Source organism: Coregonus clupeaformis, chromosome 16, assembly GCF_020615455.1.
Source record: "Coregonus clupeaformis isolate EN_2021a chromosome 16, ASM2061545v1, whole genome shotgun sequence".
Lineage (NCBI taxonomy): Eukaryota > Metazoa > Chordata > Actinopteri > Salmoniformes > Salmonidae > Coregonus > Coregonus clupeaformis.
In genome coordinates this window covers 17,304,181-17,330,657 of record NC_059207.1, presented here as the reverse complement: position 1 = coordinate 17,330,657, position 26,477 = coordinate 17,304,181, and the positions used below count along the sequence as shown (strand labels likewise).

General features: G+C 44.2%; 1 protein-coding gene across 1 annotated transcript; it reads left to right on the top strand.

Moving 5' to 3' along the window:
* Positions 1-714: 714 nt before the first annotated feature.
* LOC121584069 (sodium-dependent serotonin transporter-like) lies at positions 715-26,477 on the top strand. Its single transcript, XM_041899897.2, has 13 exons — positions 715-987; positions 2,203-2,337; positions 2,685-2,904; positions 3,590-3,728; positions 4,224-4,358; positions 18,861-18,964; positions 22,007-22,134; positions 22,238-22,350; positions 22,477-22,608; positions 22,865-22,964; positions 23,369-23,469; positions 24,582-24,749; positions 26,041-26,477. Exons 1-13 carry the CDS (start codon positions 765-767, stop codon positions 26,122-26,124), a joined length of 1,782 nt encoding a protein of 593 aa, XP_041755831.1. The 5' UTR covers positions 715-764; the 3' UTR covers positions 26,125-26,477.

The following is a 26,477-nucleotide window of genomic DNA, read 5'->3' as shown; positions in this document are numbered from 1 at the left end:
GTTAAACCACAGAGATTCTAGTCTATGCTGTTGTCTCCTCTCCAAAAGCATTACCCTAGACTCAGGAAGCAAAGACCTTTTGAGACTTTGTCTACTTAAAGAGGTCAAAATGGTCAAGGTTTATTTCTCACACACATACACACACACACACATACACACACACACACACATGCATGTACACACATGCATTTACAAACACACACAACCTTCTTTAGCCGTCTTTTACCAATCTTTTGACAGGGGACATTGCATAACATCAGGACCTCTTCAAAGATGTTGTAGATTATAACATTTGCATACATTGAGTTTGAGTAGCCAGCTAGTTCCTCCTTCCCTCCATCATGAGTCACCATTTAGATCCACAGCCTTCTCTAATACTCAAATTCATTCTCAAATGAATCAAGATACATCAAGACACTTGTTGTAACCTAAAAATGATATTGGACTTCAGGGAACCTAAAACAAAACATTAATTCAACCAAACTGCTTATCAAATAGCCTAGTAAGCCTTCTAAATTCAACATTAAAGAGGCTAGGTTTCCAAAATTGTACCTAAAACCGTCGACGTTGGAGTGGAGCTCATTTTGTTGATTAGTGTGCGCAGAGGGAGTTCTACTCCACTAGCCTAGTGATTGACAATTTACTCCTCCCAGTCTGACCTATCATCGCCCACAATACGAGAATCTTCAGTGCCTCTGAAGTTTGTCAGTTTTTTCAAACTTACCTGCTCAGACGGTGGACTGAGTTTTGATAATCCGCCAACCATGACCCGCCAAGACTCAGCGGCCCCAGCGGGAAGCTTGAGCACCCAGGGCCCCTCAAACGCCGGTTACAACACCAACCCTGTGCCGGTACCTGTGATCACACAGACGGACACACGAGACAAATGGAGCAAAAAGATGGATTTTCTTTTATCAGTCATTGGCTTCGCGGTAGACTTGGGAAATGTGTGGAGATTTCCATACATTTGTTACCAAAACGGAGGCGGTAAGAGTTTTTCTAATTATTTAATTATTTGCTTTATATTTTAGATGCCCTTAGTTACATTTATGTGGTCTCGTCTTTCTTGATATTAGATATGATAATAGGCTGCCATTAATAAATATTATTCTGTTTGTAATGAAGGATTTGAAAAGGATAGTTGCTCTTATGCGCGCACCAGGGTAGCCAGGCTATACCGCGTGCTGTCCATGGTGCTGAAATAAGCTTCACAGGCTCTATAGCCTGAAAATCACTCCAATAAACTCACTGAAACACACTTAAATAAAACATTTTAGTTCATCTTAAAAGTAAAATATTGAACTATGTATTCCATAGGTTTTCCTGTTTCTGATTGAAATATAGCCTAGAATATTAGCTATATAGCCTAGAATATTAGCTAGGAGAGTTCATCCGCCAAGATTAGTTCGAACAGAGATGAGTTTCGATGTCCCAAATGTTGTTGGACGCTGAATGAGGCTACAAAACATAGGCCTACCTCTAATCTAATCACTATTATGGAAAACGGAAAGTGGAAAATGTCTATCCTATCGAGGTTATAGCCTATAAACGAATTAAACAGTCTCTGATTAATGTATTTGGCTGAATACATTTGTCTGTGTTTTTTTGTCTCTCATCTGTATTTACCGCTATGTTTACACCACATTTGTAGAAGGATACCGTTTGCAGTTTGACTCGAGGGAGTATTTCTTGATGCAGTTATTTTACCCACCATAGTGATAGAACTGCTTCTCTAAAAGTAGCCCATGTAGCCATTTGCATGTATAACTTCTGTTCTGAATAAATATTTGTTTAAAGTTATAACATGTGTAGGGATATACAGTTTATAAAAAAAAAAACTACCAATCATTTGACGGATGGTCAGTTTGAAAAGTAAAGACATTTCACATCTTTCGATGATAACGTAGACGCTATAAAGTTACCCAAATATTTGAGCAATAAGATTTCCCTTAGAATAAAACACAAAAAAGTCGTTCAAGTGTATCTAAAGAGAAATAATGCTTTATAACCTGTTTAATAAGAATGTATGAGCCTTTATAATGTCTTATAGCAAGGCTTATAAATAATGTTATGTATCTCTATGCATAACATTTCAACTGTCTCAAACTGGCTGTTATTTAGGCCTACATCTTCATCAACACAATGTGATCTCCTTAAAGTGATGAGTCAGACCTGTGATTTTGCCTCTATGTCTCGGTACAGGGGCTTTCCTAATCCCCTACATTGTAATGGCGATCTTTGGAGGGGTGCCACTCTTTTACATGGAACTGGCACTGGGACAGTTCCACAGAACTGGTGCCATATCCATATGGAAACACATATGCCCCATCTTCAAAGGTAGGATTGGAATCATGTACCTTCATACACAACCCACCTCACAAGTCACTGATCCCACACCAGCGCACATCTTTACATGACCTGCATACTACACATCTTCTTCTCACATTCACGTGGGGACCCTTACTGTTGACTATTCAACAATGTATTTATAGCACAAGGTAACTGTGGAATTATTTGTGGGTCAATTGAAAGGTAAAGTACAGTACAATCCACAGTAAATTAAATGTACACTAGGCATATAACTACAAAGTCATTGGTCATTTCAAAATGTCATAATAAGCCTGTTTACACTGAGAGACACCTCTAACCTCTGATGGCACGGATCCATCTGTCCATGGTTTCAGGCATCGGGTATGCGATCTGTGTCATCTCCCTCTATGTCTCCTTCTACTACAACACCATCATCGCCTGGGCACTCTTCTACTTCTACTCCTCCTTCGCCAGTGTCCTGCCCTGGACCAACTGTGACAATGCCTGGAACACTGAAAACTGCACCAACTACTTCCTGAAAGACAACGTGACCTGGAACAACTACTCCAGGTCACCTGCTGAGGAATTTTACACGTAAGTGCATGTAAGTGGCAGACAGCACGGGGAAATACTGTTACCTGGATCTTGAAAAGCCACGTCAAAGGGTTGACATCATTGTTATCATTTCATTGCATTCAAATGTTTCGACATCTTTTACATTTCATAATAGTGCATTGTAGTTTTCGTTTTTTAATCAAACACTTGCTTACAAGTGTTGAAACATGCTGTGATTATGTAAAGCTTATAGAAAACTGGAAATGCACTCAGCACACTGCTAGAAAAAATTGTGCTCTATCTAGCTAACCAAAAATAGTTAAACGGCTCGCTTACACAGATGTAGGATCTTAATTTGAGCCAATTTGCTACAGCAGGAAAATAATCCTGCAGCAATAGGATGTGAATTATTATGTGGATTATAATTAATGGATATTTTTGTAGGGCTTGATACATTTTCCATAAGGGAAAATTAGGTCTGAAATTTCAACGTGGAAATTACAAACTTCAGAAGCATTTTTATACCTCAAATACACTACAAGTTTTACATTTCCTCATGCAACAGGGTGATCAAATTAAGATCCTATATCTGTATTAAATGGCCCTCAAATAGGATCTATATCGATCCACAAAGCAGCCTTAGTTTTAGCAGTGTAGGTAGGCCGAGGCCTACAGCCAAAGGTAGTACTTGTAAATACACCACTCACATATTGTTCCAACACAGGAGGAATGTTCTGGAGATCCACAAGTCCGATGGGCTGCGTAACGTGGGGGGTGTTCGCTGGCAGCTGATGCTCTGCCTCTTCCTCATCTTCACTATTGTTTACTTCAGTCTCTGGAAGGGAGTGAAGACATCAGGGAAGGTAACAAGTCCAAGCCACTCATCCGGGAAAGGGGTGTGGGGGCAATTACCGGAGCATTGTTGCATACTATAGCAAAAAGGTGGGGGTTAGTACCGGGTCATCCGACCCAAAGGTAAACACATTGGCCACAGAGAGATATTTCAGTTGGGGACGTTCATAGACTAGGGTCATTACAATACCATGTCCAGTGTGATTCACAAGGCTATAATCTCATTTTCTCTTCCCTTCTCTTCTCTCTCTCTCTCTCTCTCTCTCTCTCTCTCTCTCTCTCTCTCTCTCTCTCTCTCTCTCTCTCTCTCTCTCTCTCTCTCTCTCTCTCTCTCTCTCTCTCTCTCTCTCTCTCTCTCTCTCTCTCTCTCTCTCTCTCTCTCTCTCTCTCTCTCTCTCTCTCTCTCTCTCTCTCTCTCTCTCTCTCTCTCTCTCTCTCTCTCTCTCTCTCTCTCTCTCTCTCTCTCTCTCTCTCTCTCTGCTGCTGCTTTGCCCGTCCTGTGCCAGGTAGTGTGGGTGACGGCCACCTTGCCCTATGTGGTGCTCTTCATCCTGTTGATCCGTGGTGCCACCCTACCAGGTGCATGGAAGGGAGTGGTCTTCTACCTCCAGCCCAAGTGGGAGAAACTCTTCGAGACCAGTGTGAGTTATGAGAGGATTCCACATGATCACATCAATTCCATATGATCATCTGTTTGGAGCGGGAAACACTGTCAAATAGCTTGAAGAATTTCACAGTATTGTTTCATAATTTTGGTACTGTTACAAATGGGAGTTGGTATATTAGACTGAGCGGGCAAAATTTGGCATGGGATGTTAGAATTATTTCATTATTTGGTTGTACAGACGCAGTCGTTTTTTTGCACGTCACAGCACAGCATTCTGCACCCGCCTGGGTCAAAATCCGTCAAAGAAAGGCAGTGCACAGTAGTGATCAAACGCAGTTAACCCTATACAAAATAATGTAATTTCCCTGGTGATGAAGAGGATGTGTTGCATTTGTTATTTCAATTGAATGCAGTAAGGTTTTCCCCAGGCAAGTGCAGTATGCTGTGCTGTGATGCACATCATGCGCGCCACAAAAAATACTGCATCTGTAAACTTGCCTTTCTGGTGATGGGGACGGCAGCCTGAGTTCATTGCAACTAGTATATTGGGAACAGTATATCATATGTCCTTTAATTTCTAGTGTCTGATGGTCCAGTGCTGTGTTGCTGGCTCAGTATGAGTGAGTGCTTTGGTTCAAGGGAATAATGATGAGATGAGATGCATAAATAAGCCACAGCACGCGATAATGAGATGCGTAATTGGTGGAGATTTTTTTTACATTAACAAAGCCCCCCCTCCATTCTCTCGCAATCACACATACACTTTCTCTTTTTGTCCTCCTCTCCCTCTCCAAATGCATGTTCCTCATCAGATCACTCAGTACAGCTGTGAAATAGGATTTGTATGAGGCTATCATTCAGCACAAGTGTCATTGGACACAACAGGTCACAGTAATCCATTGGAAAATACAGAAGATTACAATTTTGGAATTCAATTCAATAAACACCCTTTAATTTGTGCTTATGCTGCAGGTATAATGCACTATGATGTGCAATGCATTGCAAGACTTGACATCAGCATGTATGACCCCCTTTATAATATCTTATTATTATCCTGACTACAAAACAGCAAAATGTGCGTAGACATAAAATACATGCTAATAACAAGTAATATATTATTATGTGCAGACTTTCATTTGAAGTGTTACCTGGTACTTATTATGTATTCAGCAAGAAACACTGTGCTTGTTTTGATTTGATATTATTTGATGCTTGGAGGGAATCAGCTGTCCGAAAGGGAACAATTTAAAAATGAGGACATAATTTGCATAGCATTTAAATCTCTAGAATAGCAGAGGATTATCGCAGACAGGCAGACAGACAGACAGACAGACAGACAGGCACAGGCAGGCAGGCAGGCAGGCAGGCAGGCAGGCAGGCAGGCAGGCAGGCAGACAGGCAGGCAGACAGGCAGGCAGACCAGCCTGTCCTCAAAGACATAACCTTAACCCCTAACCCTAATCCTAAACCCTAGTCTAGCTAATGTTAGCCACCTAGCCACCTTGCCAGGCACGTGCCCAGATAGAGCCCTAGGGGTGCTGGAGCACCTGATTTTACCCTCCTATGAAAAAAGTGCCCTTTTAATTGGTGGCCTTTTAAAAATGTTTCATTTATTTCTAGCCTCTTTTCTCTCTTGTAACTTTAAATGCAGCAAATTGCCCCCCATCAAATTAGATAATTTCTCATAAACTCATACATTTTGAAAGAAGTCCCCTCCCAGCCCTTCTGCCACCGTGAGTGCAGCAATGCTCTAATGCACTTGTCCTGCAAGCACAAGCTAACTACCGGCACCGGGCAATAGTGTGTGATTGCGGCCCGCAATTCAGGGCGTTCTGGCATGTGAGAGCATCCCCCCCCCTCGAGCATCCCATTGGTTCCTTCATGAACACCCCCCCTCGAGCATGACATCTTCATGCTTGTGTGACACTTTTGATATTCTGGATTTCCCCTGATTGCTTATGTGAATAAAATGGGGGTCAAATGAGAAATAAACATGTTATCTGAGTTTTTTGGGGCGAACAACACTGTCTACCAGTGTCCTAACTAGCTACAGTGGGGAGAACAAGCATTTGATACACTGCCGATTTTGCAGGTATTCCTACTTACAAAGCATATAGAGGTCTGTAATTTTTATCATAGGTACACTTCAACTGTGAGAGACGGAATCTAAAACAAAAATCCAGAAAATCACATTGTATGATTTTTAAGTAATTAATTTGCATTTTATTGCATGACATAAGTATTTGATCACCTACCAACCAGTAAGAATTCCGGCTCTCACAGACCTGTTAGTTTTTCTTTAAGAAGCCCTCCTGTTCTCCACTCATTACCTGTATTAACTGCACCTGTTTGAACTCGATACCTGTATAAAAGACACCTGTCCACACACTCAATCAAACGGACTCCAACCTCTTCACAATGGCCAAGACCAGAGAGCTGTGTAAGGACATCAGGGATAAAATTGTAGACCTGCACAAGGCTGGGATGGGCTACAGGACAATAGGCAAGCAGCTTGGTGAGAAAGCAACAACTGTTGGCGCAATTATTAGAAAATTGAAGAAATTCAAGATGACGGTCAATCACCCTCGGTCTGGGGCTCCATGCAAGATCTCACCTCGTGGGGCATCAATGATCATGAGGAAGGTGAGGGATCAGCCCAGAACTACACGGCAGGACCTGGTCAATGACCTGAAGAGAGCTGGGACCACAGTCTCAAAGAAAACCATTAGTAACACACTACGCCACCGTGGATTAAAATCCTGCAGCGCACGCAAGGTCCCCCTGCTCAAGCCAGCGCATGTCCAGGCCCGTCTGAAGTTTGCCAATGACCATCTGGATGATCCAGAGGAGGAATATAGAAGGTCATGTGGTCTGATGAGACAAAAATAGAGCTTTTTGGTCTAAACTCCACTCGCTGTGTTTGGAGGAAGAAGAAGGATGAGTACAACCCCAAGAACACCATCCCAACCGTGAAGCATGGAGGTGGAAACATCATTTTTTGGGGATGCTTTTCTGCAAAGGGGACAGGACGACTGCACCGTATTGAGGGGAGGATGGATGGGGCCATGTATCGCGAGATCTTGGCCAACAACCTCCTTCCTCAGTAAGAGCATTGAAGATGGGTCGTGGCTGGGTCTTCCAGCATGACAACGACCCGAAACACACAGCCAGGGCAACTAAGGAGTGGCTCCGTAAGAAGCAACCTCCACAATAAACAATCACACACAAAGACAAGGGGGGCAGAGGGAACACTTATACAGGTACTGATGAGGGGATATGAACCAGATGTGTGTAATAAACAAGACAAAACAAATGGAATGATGAGGAGCGGCAGTGGCTAGAAGGCCGGTGACGACAAACGCAGAAGCCCGCCGGAACAAGGAGAGGAGGTAGCTTCGGAGGAAGTCGTGACAACCTGCCCTCGCCGCCATTAACAAAGCTGTGGGAAAGCAGTGCCCGACAGGCAGGGGTGAAGGACAATGTCTACCGGTGGCCTAGCTAGCTAGTTAACGAACATTACCTATTCCGCCTCCCGCCTGCTGTGTACCGGAGTCCAGTGTCCTTCGCTCCTGCCTGCCGAACAGCTGCCTTCGCCGTCATTAACAGAACTGCGGGAAAGCAGTGACCGACAGGCGGGGGTGAAGGACAATGTTTACTGATGTACTAGCTAGCTAGCTACCGTTATCGCCCTAACCTCTTCTTCTTAGTCTGTGGGGTTTATCGGTGGTTGGCATCCAACGTTATGGTGCATTACCGCCACATACTGTGCTGGAGCGCCTCCTCCCCCCATTTGTGTACCGGAGTCCTAGCTTAAAAATGGACCAATAGAAGTATAAAGAGGGGTTCCCGCAGATGCAGGAATGCCCACATTGCGGGCCGCAATTGCACCCTTCTAGTGCTAGGCATTGAGTTTGAAATTAATACCGCCAGTAGTAGGTTACTTTGGAGTTGCTAGCATGTGTTGTCTCATGGTCAGGGACAGGGAAAGGGGCAGCTGCAGTTCGACTGTTTGTTAGTAGCAAAACAAATTAAAATAAAATAAAGACTAGGTTGTTTTGATAGCATAGCCTAGCTAACTAGCTGATTCATCTACATTCGCAATGATCAGCTGATATAGCCCACCCCACTAGTGGTTCTAGCATATAGCCTACTGTTAACTAACTCTATCTGTGGTTCTAGCTCGCTTAGCCTACAATGTGTGATGAGTGAGTGTGATTTTGCAGAAAATTAAGGACTATGTTAAACCAAATCATGGAATATTTGGATACAGGAGCAGTAGAAAACTATGAACGTAATTAAGGTAAATATATATATATATACACACTGAACAAAAATATAAATGCAACATGTAAAGTGTTTGTCCCATGTTTCATGAGCTGAATAAAAGATCCCAGAGATTTTCCATACGCACAAATTTGTTTACATCCCTGTTAGTGAGCATTTGTCCTTTCCCAAGATAATCCATCCACCTGACAGCTGTGGCATATCAAGAAGCTGATTCAACAGCATGATCATTACACAGGTGCACCTTGTGGTGGGGACAATAAAAGGCCACTCTAAAATGTGCAGTTTTGTCACACAACACAACACCACAGATGTCTCAAGTTTTGAGGGAGCGTGCAATTGGCATGCTGACTGCAGGAATGTCCACCAGAGCTGTTGCCAGACAATTGAATGTTATTTCTCTACCATAAGCCGCCTCCAACGTCGTTTTAGAGAATTTGGCAGTACCTCCAACCGGCCTTACAACCGCAGACCACGTGTATGGCGTCGTGTGGGAGAACGGTTTGCTGATGTCAACGTTGTGAACAGAGTGCCCCATGGTGGCGGTGGGTTTATGGTATGGGCAGGCATAAGCTACGGACAACGAACACAATTGCATTTTATCGATGGCAGTTTGAATGCACAGAGATACCGTGACGAGATCCTGAGGCCCATTGTCGCCATTCACCTCATGTTTCAGCATGATAATGCACGGCCCCATGTCGCAAGGACCTGTACACAATTCCTGGAAGCTGAAAATGTCCCAGTTCTTCCATGGCCTGCAAACCAACCAGACATGTCACCCATTGAGCAAATCCCACCAATATCCAGCAACTTCTCACAGCCACTGAAGAGGAGTGGGACAACATTCCACAGGCCACAATCAACAGCCTGATCAACTCTATGCGAAGGAGATGTGTCGCTCTGCATGAGGCAAATGGTGGTCACACCAGATACTAACTGGTTTTCTGATCCATGCCCCTATCTTAGGGCCTAATGCATTTATTTCAAATTACTGATTTCCTTATATGAATTGTAACTCAGTAAAATCTTCATACACCGAGTACACCAAACATTAGGAACATCTTCCTAATATTGAGTTTCCCTCAGAAGAGCCTCAATTCATCGGGGTATGGACTCTACAAGGTGTCGAAAGCGTTCCACAGGGATTCTGGCCCATGTTGACTCCAATGCTTCCCTCAGTTGTGTCAAGTTGGCTGGATGTCCTTTGGGTGGTGGACCATTCTTGATACACACAGGAAACTATTGAGTGTGGAAAACCCAGCAGCTCTTGACACAAACCGGTGTGCCTGGCACCTACTACCATACCCCATTCAAAGGCACTTAAATCTTTTGTTTTGCCCATTCACCATCTGAATGACACACATACACAATCCATCTCTCAATTGTCTCAAGGCTTAAAACTCCTTCTTTAACTTGTCTCCTCCACTTCATCTACACTGATTGAAGTGGATTTAACAAGTGACATCAATAAGGGATCATAGCTTTCACCTAGATTCACCTGGTCAGTCTATGTCATGGAAAGAGCAGGTGTGCTTAATGTTTTGTACACACAGAGTATTTTTTTCACTTTAAGCACCTGCTCCACCAACGGTCTGTGCACGGCACTGCACCTAGCTAACATTAGCCAGAACAAATTGGAATTAGTTACATATCATACATATTGCAAATTCGTAACATATTGTAGTAATTTCAGGACTTAACATATCATACGAAATGGATGATGGACATCCACAAATTAATACATACCATACGAAAGGTAACATATCGGATACAAATGTACATTTACTATGTTTAGTCGATCCCTGAGTCCAGGTTGGACAGACAGACAGACTGAAAGACAGGCAGAGAGACATACAGAAAGACAGGAATACAGTGGCTTGCGGAAGTATTCACCCCCCTTGGCTTTTTTCCTATTTTGTTGCCTTACAACCTGGAATTAAAATTGATTTTTGGGGGGTTTGTATCATTTGATTTACACAACATACCTAACACTTTGAAGATGCAAAATATTTTTTTTTGTGAAACAAAGAAGAAATATGACAAAAAAACAGAAAACATGAGCATGCATAACTATTCACCCCCCAAAGTCAATACTTTGTAGAGCCACCTTTTGCAGCAATTACAGCTGCAAGTATCTTGGGGTATGTCTCTATAAGCTTGGCACATCTAGCCACTGGGATTTTTGTCCATTCTTCAAGGCAAAACTGCTCCAGCTCCTTCAAGTTGGATGGGTTCCGCTGGTGTACAGCAATCTTTAAGTCATACCACAAATTCTCAATTGGATTGAGGTCTGGGCTTTGACTAGGCCATTCCAAGACATTTAAATGTTTCCCCATAAACCACTCAAGTGTTGCTTTAGCAGTATGCTTAGGGTCATTGTCCTGCTGGAAGGTGAACCTCCGTCCCAGTGTCAAATCTCTGGAAGACTGAAACAGGTTTCCCTCAAGAATTTCCCTATATTTAGCGGCATCCATCATTCCTTCAATTCTGACCAGTTTCCCAGTCCCTGCCGATGAAAAACATCCCCACAGCATGATGCTGCCACCACCATGCTTCACTGTGGGGATGGTGTTCTCGGGGTGATGAGAGGTGTTGTGTTTGCGCCAGACATAGCGTTTTCCTTGATGGCCAAAAAGCTCAATTTTAGTCTCATCTGACCAGAGTACCTTCTAGTTTTCTTTTTTTTTTTCTTTAAGCAATGGCTTTTTTCTAGCCACTCTTCCGTAAAGCCCAGCTCTGTGGAGTGTACGGTTTAAAGTGGTCTTATGGACAGATACTCCAATCTCTGCTGTGGAGCTTTGCAGCTCCTTCAGGGTTATCTTTGGTCTCTTTGTTGCCTCTCTGATTAATGTCCTCCTTGCCTGGTCCGTGAGTTTTGGTGGGCGGCCCTCTCTTGGCATGTTTGTTGTGGTGCCATATTCTTTCAATTTTTTTTATAATTTTAATGGTGCTCCGTGGGATGTTCAAAGTTTCTGATATTTTTTTATAACCCAACCCTGATCTGTGCTTCTCCACAACTTTGTCCCTGACCTGTTTGGAGAGCTCCTTGTTCTTCATGGTGCCGCTTGCTTGGTAGTGCCCCTTGCTTAGTGGTGTTGCTGACTCTGGGGCCTTTCAGAACAGGTGTATATATACTGAGATCATGTGACAGATCATGTGACACTTAGATTGCACACAGGTGGACTTTATTTAACTAATTATGTGACTTCTGAAGGTAATTGGTTGCACCAGATCTTATTTAGGGGCTTCATAGCAAAGGGGGTGAATACACATGCACGCACCACTTCTCCGTTATTGATTTTTTAGATTTTTTTTAAACAAGTTCTTTTTTTAATTTCACTTCACCAATTTGGACTATTTTGGTGTATGTCCATTACATGAAATCCAAATAAAAATCAATTTAAATTACAGGTTGTAATGCAACAAAATAGGAAAAACGCCAAGGGGGATGAATACTTTTGCAAGGCACTAAAGTTAGGCTTCAGTAGCTTGATACAGGTCTTTATTCCGTTGAGTAATACACGGATGCTATACAGGTCAAAGCACCAAGTTGTAAGGGTTGGTGTAAAGTGTGACCCAGGTGTGCTGCAGGATAGGCAGTAGGCAAGGATTGTAAAACAAGGATCTTTACTGGTGGTCCAAAAGCCAGGATACAAAACAACAGACTATTTACGAAAACAAATGAGGAGCACATAGGTCTCCAAAAAACAGGCTGACAGCAAACAATACGAAATACTAACTCTGACTGGAAAAACACAATGACACAGGGAGAACACTTCTCGAGTACCTGTAACTCACGTGATCCGACACTGATACGTACTACTTGACATAATGGAACTAGCAGAGTTAACTGAGCAAGGGAACACAGGGAAGTGAGGGCATAAATACACAAGTGAATCAGATAGACACAGCTGACACCAATAGGTAGATAATTAGTCCCTCAGCCGTTCACCTCGGCGCCTCCGGGTGGAGGTGACGGAATGCTGTATCAGCCCTGGGTCCAGAATGTCCCTCCTGGGCACCCCGGACCGCTCCTCCGGCCCATAACCCTCCCAGTCCACCAGAAATAGGAGACCCCTCCCCACCCGCCGGCAGTCCAGGATCCGGTACACCGTAAAAGCCGGCTGCCCTCAGACGAGGCACAGCGGGGGAACAGGACGAGGAGGGGGAGCCAGGGGACAGGTGGCAACGGGCTAGAGGAGGGACACATGGAATGTGGGATGCACCCGAATGGTGGGGGGAAGTTGCAGGTGGTAGGTCACTGGGTTGACTTGCTGGACCCCTCTAAATGGCCCGACGGGACCTCCACCTCCTCCTCTTGCTCGGGGGAATAGGGGCACTTGGGAATAGGCAGGGGTCGGAGCAGCCCTGCCCTGGGCTGACGAGAGCACACCGGGCAAGCAGCCACGAAGGCACGCGTATCCCACTCAGCAGATGGCCACCACAGCCTCCTACGCAGGAACTCCAACGTCCCGGTGCTCCCTGGATGGCTGGTGAGGTCGGACGCGTGCGCCCACTGAAGCAGTCGCGAGCGCGCAGCCTTGGGTACGTACATCCTCCCCGATGGGAATATGCCCGGATCGGGCTCCCGCGGTAGCGCTGCTCTGACCAGCCTATCAATTCCCCACGAAATTGGGGCAGCCATCAGGGCATTGGGGACAATGTGGTCATCCCTCATGGCCAGCGTCTCCGGCCGGGACAAGGAAAGCAATCGCCCTCGTGTGGGAATGGCGCCCGGCAAGAGATCGATAGCACAGTCATAAGGCCTGTGAGGAGGTTGGCCCTTGGCACGCCTCCTACTAAACACCTCCCACAGATCCCAATACTCCCGGGGAACGCCTGCCAGGTCTGGACCGGTGACGGAATACGGGACCTGGGGAAGAGGTGAGGACTGGTAGGTGGTCTGGGATGGTGGTTTGGGCTGATGAGTGGTCGGTGGCGACAGGAACAGGACGGGGGCGGAGCCTCACTCCAGGATGAGCCGCCCCGTAGACCAGTCTATCCGGGGGTTGTGGGCAACCAGCCAGGGGTGCCCAAGGATGAGGGGACACTCCGGAGAGTCCACAATGAAAAACTGGATATACTCCCATAGCCCCCCCGCCACCTGGACACGCACGGGGACAGTGCACCGGGTGATGCAGCCCGACCCCAACGGCCGGCCGTTCAGGCCCATGACCAGAACTGGCTCGGAGAGAGAGAGTAATGGAACGCTCCACCCTTGGGCCAGCCCCGCGTCCATCAAGTTTCCTGCGGTCCCAGAATCCACCAGTGCATGCGCCCGACGTGCAGTGCGGGCCCATTGAACCCTGACGGGGAGAAAAGTCTGGGAGTCTTTGGTTGGGGTTTCAGTTCCGGCTCGCTAGCACCCCTCCCGATCCTAGCGAGCCCTCCCGTTTCCCCGGCTTATCCGGGCATGAGTCGCAGTGGTGACCTGCGTGGCCGCAGTACCGGCAACGTCCCTGGGGTAGATGCCTCTGCCTCTCCATCCTGGTCAACACCCAGCTGCATAGCCTCCTCCTGAGGCGTCTCCTCCCTGAATCGGCGGAAAGCCTACGGGGTGATAGGGAGACGCGGAGGCGAGCCTTGCGTCATGCCTCTCTCGTACGCCCTCTCACGACACCGATTGTCCACCCGCACCAAAAGGTTGACGAGGCCGTCCATTCGCTCAAGCAACTCCCTGAAGGAGAGTTTGTCCTTCATCCCCCCCCGATAGCCCCTGTGCGTACAGTACGACCAGGGCGGCCGCCTCCCATCCTACCTCTCGAGCCCAGGTATGGAACTCCATGGAGTAGTCCGCCACCGAACGGTCACCCTGCCGACAAGCCGTGAGCCGCCTCCCAGCCTCGTGCCCCAACACCACCCGAGGGGTATCGAACACCTTGCGTAGCTCCCGGGTGAACTGGTAGGAGTCGGAGCACGCCGGAGTTTGGCTCTCCCACTCTGCGGTAGCCTAGGAAAGGGCCCAACCCGTCAACAGAGTGATAATGTAGGCCACCCGGCCCTGCCCCGTCGGGAAGGAGGAGGGTTGTAGGCTTCCGCTCTGCCGGCTGCCGCGGCTTCCGCTCCGCCGGCTGCCGGGGCTGGTTGGGTGTCCACCTGGCTCTGCACGGCGATCGTCAGCTGGCAGAGATTCTCGTTGATCTGCTGCAGGCTGCGGTCGTCCTGATCCAGCATGGCTCCCTGCGCTGCCAATGCGCTATGATACTGTGCTGCCTCCGCTGGGTCCATATTGGCGGTGCAGGATAGACAGTAGGCAGTAGGCAATGATGGTGAAACAAGGATCTTTACTGGTGGTCCAAAAGCCAGGATACAAAACAACGGACTATTCACGAAAACAAATGAGGAGCACATAGGTCTCCTGTAACTCCGTCATGTGATCCAACACTGATACGTACTGCTTGACATCAAGGAACTAACAGAAAAAACTGAGCAAGGGAACACAGGGAAGTGAGGGCATAAATACACAAGTGAATCAGATAGACACAGGTAACACCAATTGGCAGATAATTAATCCCGACTGTGAGTGAGGAGGTGCCTATGGTTGTCAGAGGATGACACCTAGTGGGTCGCTCCGGAACTGCGACCCACACCTGTAACACAAGTCTGATATTACAGTTGAAGTCGGAAGTTTACATACACTTAGGTTGGAGTCATTAAAACTCGTTTTCCAACCACTCCACAAATTTCTTGTGAACAAACTATAGTTTTGGTAAGTCAGTTAGGACATCTACTTTGTGCATGACACAAGTAATTTTTCCAACAATTGCTTACAGACAGATTATTTCACTTTTAATTCACTGTATCACAATTCCAGTGGGTCAGAAGTTTACATACACTAAGTTGACTGTGCCTTTAAACAGCGTGGAAAATTCCAGAAAATGATGACATGGCTTTAGAAGCTTCTGATAGGCCAATTGACATAATTTGAGTCAATTGGAGGTGTACCTGTGGATGTATTTCAAGGCCTACCTTCAAACTCAGTGCCTCTTTGCTTGACATCATGGGAAAATCAAAAGAAATCAGCCAAGACCTCAGAAAAAACTCTCCTGAGTGGCGCAGTGGTCTAAGGCACTGCATCGCAGTGCTAGCTGTGCCACTAGAGATCCTGGTTCGAATCCAGGCTCTGTCGTAGCCGGCCGCGACCGGGAGATCCATGGGGTGGCGCACAATTGGTCCAGGGTAGGGGAGGAAATGGCTGGCAGGGAGGTAGCTCAGTTGGTAGAGCATGGCGTTTGCAACGCCAGGGCTGTGGGTTCGATTCCCACGGGGGCCAGTATAAAAAAAAAAAATGTATGCACTCACTAACTGTAAGTTGCTCTGGATAAGAGCGTCTGCTAAATGACAAAAAAAAAATATATATATATATATATATTATATATACAGTGGGGAGAACAAGTATTTGATACACTGCCGATTTTGCAGGTTTTCCTACTTACAAAGCATATAGAGGTCTGTAATTTTTATCATAGGTACACTTCAACTGTGAGAGACGGAATCTAAAACAAAAATCCAGAAAATCACATTGTATGATTTTTAAGTAATTAATTTGCATTTTATTGCATGACATAAGTATTTGATCACCTACCAACCAGTAAGAATTCCGGCTCTCACAGACCTGTTAGTTTTTCTTTAAGAAGCCCTCCTGTTCTCCACTCATTACCTGTATTAACTGCACCTGTTTGAACTCGTTACCTGTATAAAAGACACCTGTCCACACACTCAATCAAACAGACTCCAACCTCTCCACAATGGCCAAGACCAGAGAGCCGTGTAAGGACATCAGGGATAAAATTGTAGACCTGCACAAGGATGGGATGGGCTACAGGACAATAGGCAAGCAACTTGGTGAGAAGGCAACAACTGTTGGCGCAATTATTAGAAAATGGAAGAAGTTCAAGATTACGGTCAATCACCCTCGGTCTGGGGCTCCATGCAAGATCTCACCTCGTGGGGCATCAATGATCATGAGGAAGGTGAGGGATCAGGCCAGAACTACACAGCAGGACCTGGTCAATGATCTGAAGAGAGCTGGGACCACAGTCTCAAAGAAAACCATTAGTAACACACTACGCCGTCATGGATTAAAATCCTGCAGCGCACGCAAGGTCCCCCTGCTCAAGCCAGCGCATTTCCAGGCCCGTCTGAAGTTTGCCAATGACCATCTGGATGATCCAGAGGAGGAATGGGAGAAGGTCATGTGGTCTGATGAGACAAAAATAGAGCTTTTTGGTCTAAACTCCACTCGCCGTGTTTGGAGGAAAAAGAAGGATGAGTACAACCCCAACAACACCATCCCAACCGTGAAGCATGGAGGTGGAAACATCATTCTTTGGGGATGCTGTTCTGCAAAGGGGACAGGACGACTGCACCGTATTGAGGGGAGGATGGATGGGGCCATGTATCGCGAGATCTTGGCCAACAACCTCCTTCCCTCAGTAAGAGCATTGAAGATGGGTCGTGGCTGGGTCTTCCAGCATGACAATGACCCGAAACACACAGCCAGGGCAACTAAGGAGTGGCTCCGTAAGAAGCATCTCAAGGTCCTGGAGTGGCCTAGCCAGTCTCCAGACCTGAACCCAATAGAACATCTTTGGAGGGAGCTGAAAGTCTGTATTGCCCAGCGACAGCCCCCGAAACCTGAAGGATCTGGAGAAGGTCTGTATGGAGGAGTGGGCCAAAATCCCTGCTGCAGTGTGTGCAAACCTGGTCAAGACCTACAGGAAACGTATGATCTCTGTAATTGCAAACAAAGATTTCTGTACCAAATATTAAGTTCTGCTTTTCTGATGTATCAAATACTTATGTCATGCAATAAAATGCAAATTAATTACTTAAAAATCATACAATGTGATTTTCTGGATTTTTGTTTTAGATTCCGTCTCTCACAGTTGAAGTGTACCTATGATAAAAATTACTGACCTCTACATGCTTTGTAAGTAGGCAAACCTGCAAAATCGGCAGTGTATCAAATACTTGTTCTCCCCACTGTATATATCAAAAAAATACAAAATTGTACTCTACAAGTCTGGTTTATCCTTAGGAGCAATTTCCAAATGCCTGAAAGTACCACGTTAAACTGTACTAACAATAGTACGCAAGTATAAACACCATGGGACCACGCAGCCATCATACCGCTCAGGAAGGAGACGCGTTCTGTCTCCTAGAGATGAACGTACTTTGGTGTGAAAAGTGCAAATCAATCCCAGAACAACAGCAAAGGACCTTGTGAAGATGCTGGAGGAAACAGGTACAAAAGTATCAGCAAGGAAGAAGCCACTGCTCCAAAACCGCCATAAAAAAGCCAGACTACGGTTTGCAACTGCACATGGGGACAAAGATCGTACTTTTTGGAGAAATTTCCTCTGGTCTGATGAAACAAAAATATAACTGTTTGGCCATAATGACCATCGTTATGTTTGGAGGAAAAAGGGGAGCCGAAGAACACCATCCCAACCGTGAAGCACGGGGGTGGCAGCATCATGCTGTGGGGGTGCTTTGCTGCAGGAGGGACTGGTGCACTTAACAAAATAGATGGCATCATGAGGAAGGAAGATTATGTAGATATATTGAAGCAACATCTCAAGACATCAGTCAGGAAGTTAAAGCTTGGTCGCAAATAGGCCTTCCAAATGGACAATGACCCCAAGCATACTTCCAAAGTTGTGGCAAAATGGCTTAAGGACAACAAAGTCAAGGTATTGGAGTGGCCATCACAAAGCCCTGACCTCAATCCTATAGAAAATGTGTCGGCAGAACTGAAAAAACGGGTGCGAGCAAGGAGGCCTACAAACCTGACTCAGTTACACCAGCTGTCAGGAGAAATGGGCCAAAATTCACCCAACTTATTGTAGGAAGCTTGTGGTAGGCTACCCGAAATGTTTGACCCAAGTTAAACAATTTAAAGGCAATGCTACCAAATACTAATTGAGTGTATGTAATCTTCTGACCCACTGGGAATGTGATGAAAGAAATTAAAGCTGAAATAAATCATTCTCTCTACTATTATTCTGACATTTCACATTCTTAAAATAAAGTGGTGATCCTAACTGACCTAAGACAGGTAATTTTTACTAGGATTAAATGTCAGGAATTGTGTAAGACTGTATTTGGCTAAGGTGTATGTAAACTTCCGACTTCAACTGTATGAGATTGCAGGTACATTTCCTAAGTGCTTATTTAGTGAATATAGTGAGATAGAATCCCACAGGTTCGGTCATTTGAGTGTAATTCATCTCCATGTGTTTTGTAGGTGTGGGTAGATGCTGCGGCTCAGATCTTCTTCTCCCTGGGGCCAGGCTTTGGGGTGCTCCTTGCCCTCTCCAGCTACAACCCCTTCACAAACAACTGTTATCGGTAAGCGCTAATACTAAAACTTCCTTGAATAATAGTAAATACACACTTCTGAATTTTTTTTGTACAGAAGTATATTTTTTTTTATGTACAGTGGGGGAAAAAAGTATTTAGTCAGCCACCAATTGTGCAAGTTCTCCCACTTAAAAAGATGAGAGAGGTCTGTAATTTTCATCATAGGTACACGTCAACTATGACAGACAAAATGAGAAAAACAAGTCCAGAAAATCACATTGTAGGATTTTTTATGAATTTATTTGCAAATTATGGTGGAAAATAAGTATTTGGTCAATAACAAAAGTTTCTCAATACTTTGTTATATACCCTTTGTTGGCAATGACACAGGTCAAACGTTTTCTGTAAGTCTTCACAAGGTTTTCACACACTGTTGCTGGTATTTTGGCCCATTCCTCCATGCAGATCTCCTCTAGAGCAGTGATGTTTTGGGGCTGTCACTGGGCAACACAGACGTTTAACTCCCTCCAAAGATTTTCTATGGGGTTGAGATCTGGAGACTGGCTAGGCCACTCCAGGACCTTGAAATGCTTCTTACGAAGCCACTCCTTCGTTGCCCGGGCGGTGTGTTTGGGATCATTGTCATGCTGAAAGACCCAGCCACGTTTCATCTTCAATGCCCTTGCTAATGGAAGGAGGTTTTCACTCAAAATCTCACGATACATGGCCCCATTCATTCTTTCCTTTACACGGATCAGTCGTCCCTGGTCCCTTTGCAGAAAAACAGCCCCAAAGCATGATGTTTCCACCCCCATGCTTCACAGTAGGTATGGTGTTCTTTGGATGCAACTCAGCATTCTTTGTCCTCCAAACACGACGAGTTGAGTTTTTACCAAAAAGTTATATTTTGGTTTCACCTGACCATATGACATTCTCCCCAATCCTCTTCTGGATAATCCAAATGCACTCTAGCAAACTTCAGACGGGCCTGGACATGTACTGGCTTAAGCAGGGGGGACACGTCTGACACTGCAGGATTTGAGTCCCTGGCGGCGTAGTGTGTTACTGATGGTAGGCTTTGTTACTTTGGTCCCAGCTCTCTGCAGGTCATTCACTAGGTCCCCCCCGTGTGGTTCTGGGATTTTTGCTCACCGTTCTTGTGATCATTTTGACCCCACGGGGTGAGATCTTGCGTGGAGCCCCAGATCGAGGGAGATTATCAGTGGTCTTGTATGTCTTCCATTTCCTAATAATTGCTCCCACAGTTGATTTCTTCAAACCAAGCTGCTTGCCTATTGCAGATTCAGTCTTCCCAGCCTGGTGTAGGTCTACAATTTTGTTTCTGGTGTCCTTTGACAGCTCTTTGGTCTTGGCCATAGTGGAGTTTGGAGTGTGACTGTTTGAGGTTGTGGACAGGTGTCTTTTATACTGATAACAAGTTCAAACAGGTGCCATTAATACAGGTAACAGTGGAGGACAGAGGAGCCTCTTAAAGAAGAAGTTACAGGTCGGTGAGAGCCAGAAATCTTGCTTGTTTGTAGGTGACCAAATACTTATTTTCCACCATAATTTGCAAATAAATTCATTAAAAATCCTACAATGTGATTTTCTGGAATTGTTTTTCTCAATTTGTCTGTCATAGTTGACGAATACCTATGATGAAAATTACAGGCCTCTGTCATCTTTTTAAGTGGGAGAACTTGCACAATTGGTGGCTGACTAAATACTTTTTTTCCCCACTGTATGCAATTTGGCAGAAGCTTTTATCCCAAACGCTTTGGCTCAATTATGCCTAACTCTTTGTGATAACCTTCATGAAAAAGCATTAAATTAAATATTTATATACTATTATTAAATAACTTTAATTATTTTTTAACATTTAGAAACGTATATAGCCTAAGCCTTATTAGTCATAAGCATTTAAAATATATAAACCACTTATAAACATGTATAATGGATTATTCATTAAATGTAATATAAAGTGTTACTCAATCATTTGGGTCATTTGCACACAACACACCTGGAGAAATGGGAGACTTTGATAAATTAAGCTACAGTATATCTGCTTGTATTCACATATGCCATTTAGCAGACGCTTCGAGGCAACTTACAAAAGGGTGGCCCAATTGGGAATCAAACCCACAAACCTGCCATTGCTAGCACCACACACTACCAACCGAGCCACACCTGTGAGAGCATATGAAACTGTCAACCACATCAATCACCTCCAAACAATTAAAAAGTGAAACCCAGTATGACTCAGAGGAGGTAAGCTTGTCCAGGGTGGAAGAGGTAGTTGCTCCTCCTCCTGAATGCCCCACACACCAGTGAGGTAGACCTGTACTGTAAGGCTGGATCTCCACAATAGCGTTTCCAATCTTTCTCACAAAAGGCAGTCATGCATTGACATCCAGTGACAAAAACATGTGTCTCGGGCAGGCTAACTATAGCTCTCACTTTTATACACATCAGCCCCGTGTAGGAGGGGAGGGAGGAAACATCGGCCAATCACAGGGATTTATTTACGATGTGTTGAATAGATGGGCTCAAACGGATTTCCCACAGCAACTCTTTAAGACAATGTCATTATAATTAGGAGGAGGGAGTGGTGAGTCCAGCGTCGTGGGAGATGAATGGGTGACGGGGCTCTAAAAAGGAGAAATTGAATTGTAAGCTCCCCGTAAGACGGCTGGCGTGTGCGTGGTTAATGTGGTTAATAGTGTAAAAGTGGTACAAGTGAGGAAACAGTGGCACTGCTGCTTCTCAGAGACATTCATGAATCACACAGAATGTGAATGGTCTTACTCTTACTGACAGGGTTATCCTAATGAATGCCCACCCCATAGAAATAAAAAATGGCATTTAGAATACTGTGTATCTCAATGGTCCACTGTCTATGTTTGCTTGCTGGCTAGCGAGCTTGGTCAAGAACATGTCTGACAAAGGTAATCCATTTTGTGGACAGTTGCCCCATTTACAAAATCTCAATGTAATGACTGTTCACAACCAAACAAGAGTAAGGTATATGAATGACAATACTTGTGATGATCAGACAGGCACCATATTTGCCTCTATGTTGTGACGCTGTAGTGATGCCATAGTGACCAGCCTGGTGAACTGCCTGACCAGCTTCATGTCTGGGTTTGTGATCTTCACTATGCTGGGGTACATGGCAGAGAAGAGAAATGTGAATGTGGAGGATGTAGCCAGAGACAAAGGTAAGTGGTCAAAACCCTTCTATATAAACCATTTAAAACGTTTTTCCCTGTTTTTAGTGTATTTGTATGTTATATTTTATACACTGCTGTAACCCCCCCCCAGGTCCAAGCCTACTCTTCATCACCTATCCAGAGGCCATAGCCAACATGACAGGATCAACGTTCTTCGCCATCATCTTCTTCGTGATGATGATCACTCTTGGGCTTGACAGCACGGTATGACCACACGAAGGTTGAAGACGTGCCTAACTTGATGTATCAGATTATCTCTAAATTAAGTGATCTCTATTGGTTGTATGTAATCACTCTCATTGACGTGGCCCGCTCTAATTTCTGTCCAAGTTCGGAGGACTGGAGGCTATCATTACGGCTGTGATGGATGAATACCCTGAGTACTTGGCGCACAGACGGGAGCTATTTGTACTGGGCTTGGTCGTTGTGTGCTTTTTGGGCTCCCTCAGCACCCTTACCAATGTAGGTAACATGTAAATAAGAATTTAGCACTTTGAAGACAGACTTTATAACAGGTTAAGAAAATATATTATTTAGGGCACTTGAGGACTAGGATGTGGAAGCTGCTGATGCTACAGTTGTCATTTCAAGATGGCACTGTATACAGGCTAAATAATATAATATAAATTAATAGTATATTAACAATTCATACTACTTTGAGTAACTTGTCTAGAATGATACATTTGCCACACGAGTAACAAGCATGTGTTTCTCTCAGGGTGGGGCCTATGTGGTGAAACTGCTGGAGGAATTTGGGGTGGGTTCCTCCATCATTGCTGTTGGTTTTCTTGAGGCCATCGCCGTTTCCTGGTTCTATGGTAAGAATGGTGAACTAATGGTGATATTACAGTTTACGCTTCCTATACTCCCTAGTAGTATCTTGCATTAGAAAGACATATTCATTCATACTGCCTTGGGCCAGTAACCAAACGGTCGCTGGTTCAAATCCCCGATCCGGTGAAAAATCTGTCGATGTGCCCTTGAGCAAGGCACTTAATCCTAATTTATACTGTAAATTTCTCTGGATAAGAGTGTCTGCTAAAATGACTTAAATGTAAATTCATGTTTTGTTGTGGTTGTAAAATCTGAAGAAATGCATTATGCATCCTGCTGACAATACATTTTTCAGATTGCACATGACAAAGTTATTTTTAGAGTAATTTTTTCAAGTTCTTATCATAGTGTTGTTGAACCCTCTCTCTTCAATTTTCATTTGTTTCAGGTATCACAAGATTCAGCAATGACATTAAATCCATGTTAGGCTATTATCCGGGATTATTCTGGAAGGTGTGCTGGGTGGCTATCAGTCCTGCATTTCTAGCGGTAAGCACAACCGGAGGGCAAACAACCGATAAGATTTGAAATGATGGAATATATTGTAGAATGAACTACTGGATTCACATTAAAGCAAGCATTGTCATCATACCGTCAGTCTAGACAATTAAAACTGATTTAACATTGTTAGCCATCCATTAGTTCACAAATCTGACCTACAGCTCCCTATCAGTTTTTTGGAAACCTCTCAAAGATCTCAAACATCAAATCTTCCACATGGCCCTTTCTGGTAACCTGCCCTAACCTGCCAATGGACATGGCAGGTTAAATGACATGGGTGGATGGTCAGTGTAGGATCAGATGTGCTAACATTTCATTTGGACGTTTGCCAGAGACTGTATGGTAACACTTTGCTTAAAACCTATAGGTATAATGCTTTATAACTTGTAATAAGCATGTATGTATTTATAGTGGCTTAAAATACAGCTTGTAAAATGCTATGTCTCTAAGTACTATCATAATTTCAACTGACTCAAAATGGCTGTTATTTAATCAGGCTCATTATGAGATTATTATAAGACATTATAATAGGGTCATAAATGCTCATGGCAAGTATTACAATGTATTATAACTACACCATAATGCGTTATACCTGCAGAATTTAAGTAAAGTGTTATCGACCATATTTTTCAGCATTGATCCCTTCTCCACCTTCAATTCTTAAATCTGAAGTAGGGGACACACAACTCCCTCCTGCCTCAATGTCTTATTTAAATCTTGTTTTCTCCTGTTCATATTCTACAATACTTTTCCTGTAAATGTCAATTTCATTCACCTGCATAACTTAATATACCTGCCTTCACTTTGCACACATCTCCTCTAATCTCTCTTAGCCTTCCGTTGCTGAAAGAGCTGACATTTTCACCGAGCTAGCTTTCTATATTATTCCCCCTTTTCTGTATGGGCCAAATTGTTTCTGCCCTCATCTCCCTAGATGGTCTGTGATCATCTCACAAAATAAAGAGTAACATTTCTAGTGGCACAACGGGCATCTAATAGGGTGCATGCCATTGTCACCTGTGAATTCTAATTGAGAAAAATATGAGTGTGGCGTGTGAGACTTGACATTACTGTTTGTCTTTGTTGCTCTGCTTTCACAGTATATAATAGTGAGCTCCCTGCTCAAACCTCCCCCACTCCAACTCTTTGACTACAAATACCCAGACTGGAGCATCACGGTGGGCTACATCATCGGTGCCTCCTCCTTCATGTGGATCCCCATCTATATGGTCTACAAGCTGGTGTGGACCCCCGGATCACTGAAACAGGTCAGGCCCTCTAATGCAGCAATTCTCAAATGGGTTGCGGGAGGTTTTGAATGGGTCGCAGGTGTTTGTTTTCTTACAACAACAAAAAATACTCCTGTCTGAACTTAAACGACTTAAACCAGATAGAAACCGTGTAGAAATCAGTGATGGCTGCTGAGGGGTCAGCTCATAATAAAGGCTGGAATGGAGTGAATGGAATTGCATCAAACACATGGAGACCATGTGTTTGATGTATTTGATACCATTCCACTGATTCTGCTCCAGCCATTACCATGAGCCTGTTCTCCCCAATTAAGGTGCCACCAACCTTCTGTGGTAGAAATGATAATGAACTTACATTTTAAAATAATTTAATCTCTGAAATGTTTTTCTTCAATCACAGTATTTTCAATATAGAGCTATTAGCAGCGCCATTTTGGTTGATTTTGTGGTCTCAAACCAGTGAGTTTATTAACATTCTTCATCAAGAATATGGGCAATATTTTTTTTTTACGCTGCTGCTACTCTGTTAAGTATTTAAGTATTTATGCATAGTCACTTTAACTCTACCCACATGTACATATTACCTCAACTACCTCAACTAGCCGGTGCCCCCGCACATTGACTATGCAACGGTACCCCCCTGTATATATAGCCTCCCTACTGTCACTTTATTTTATTGTATATATAGCCTCCCTACTGTCACTTTATTTTACTTCTGCTCTTTTTTTCTCAACACTTTTTTGTTGTTGTTTTATTCTTACTTTTTTGTTTAAAATAAATGCACTGTTGGTTAAGGGCTGTAAGTAAGCATTTCACTGTAATGTCTGCACCTGTTGTATTCGGCGCATGTGACCAATAAAATTTGATTTGATTTGATTTGAATATTTAATTATTGACAATGAAAGAGGTGGGAATGTTGTTCCCTTGTCATATAATTGCTACATTTACTACATTACAAATAGTTTCTCAAATTGTATTTTGGCTATTATTTTTCGCGATGCGAATATTGGGTCATGACTGAGACAACCTGGTTCAATTTGGGTCCCGAGAGTAAACCAGTTGAGAAGCACTGCTCTAATGGAATCTACAAGACTTGACACAGTCTGGTGTTGTATGTTCAGTCATGCACTGTGCTGGCTATTGACAAGACATGGATGTGTAGTGTGTGGTCAGTGTAAGTTGTGGTCCTAAAAAGCAGCATATATCTCATATATACAGAATCAATATGTGATAAGTGGATGACAAATGGTTTAATTAACCATACTCTCTTGTTCCCCCATCCTTGGTGTCTACCCATTGTTGTCCCCAGCGCCTAGCTGTGTGTCTGAGACCTGAGAGGACCATTATGCCAGAGATCCACGCAGACTCCCTCAACATGAGTCCTGTTCCATAGAAGCACCCACGTTGCCAAGAACTCAGCCAGGCACATTATGTTGCTACCAACAGACTCCTGAACGAGAACCAACTCAGCAGACACAGATCAATCTCATGGAGCGTTTAACTAATCCTTTTTTTGTAGCTCAATGAGTACAATAAACACAAATTGTATGTTATTACATATGTAGATGCCCTACAGACTATCTACAGACTATCAGTAACATTTCAACTATCTATCTACTAATCCTAACCCTAAGACTAATCTTAACCCTTATCCTAACCCTAAAACCTAGCCCTAACACCTTCAGCCTTACCTTAACCCTTATTCTAAACCTTACCCTAACCATAACCTTAGCAAGCAGTTGCTTA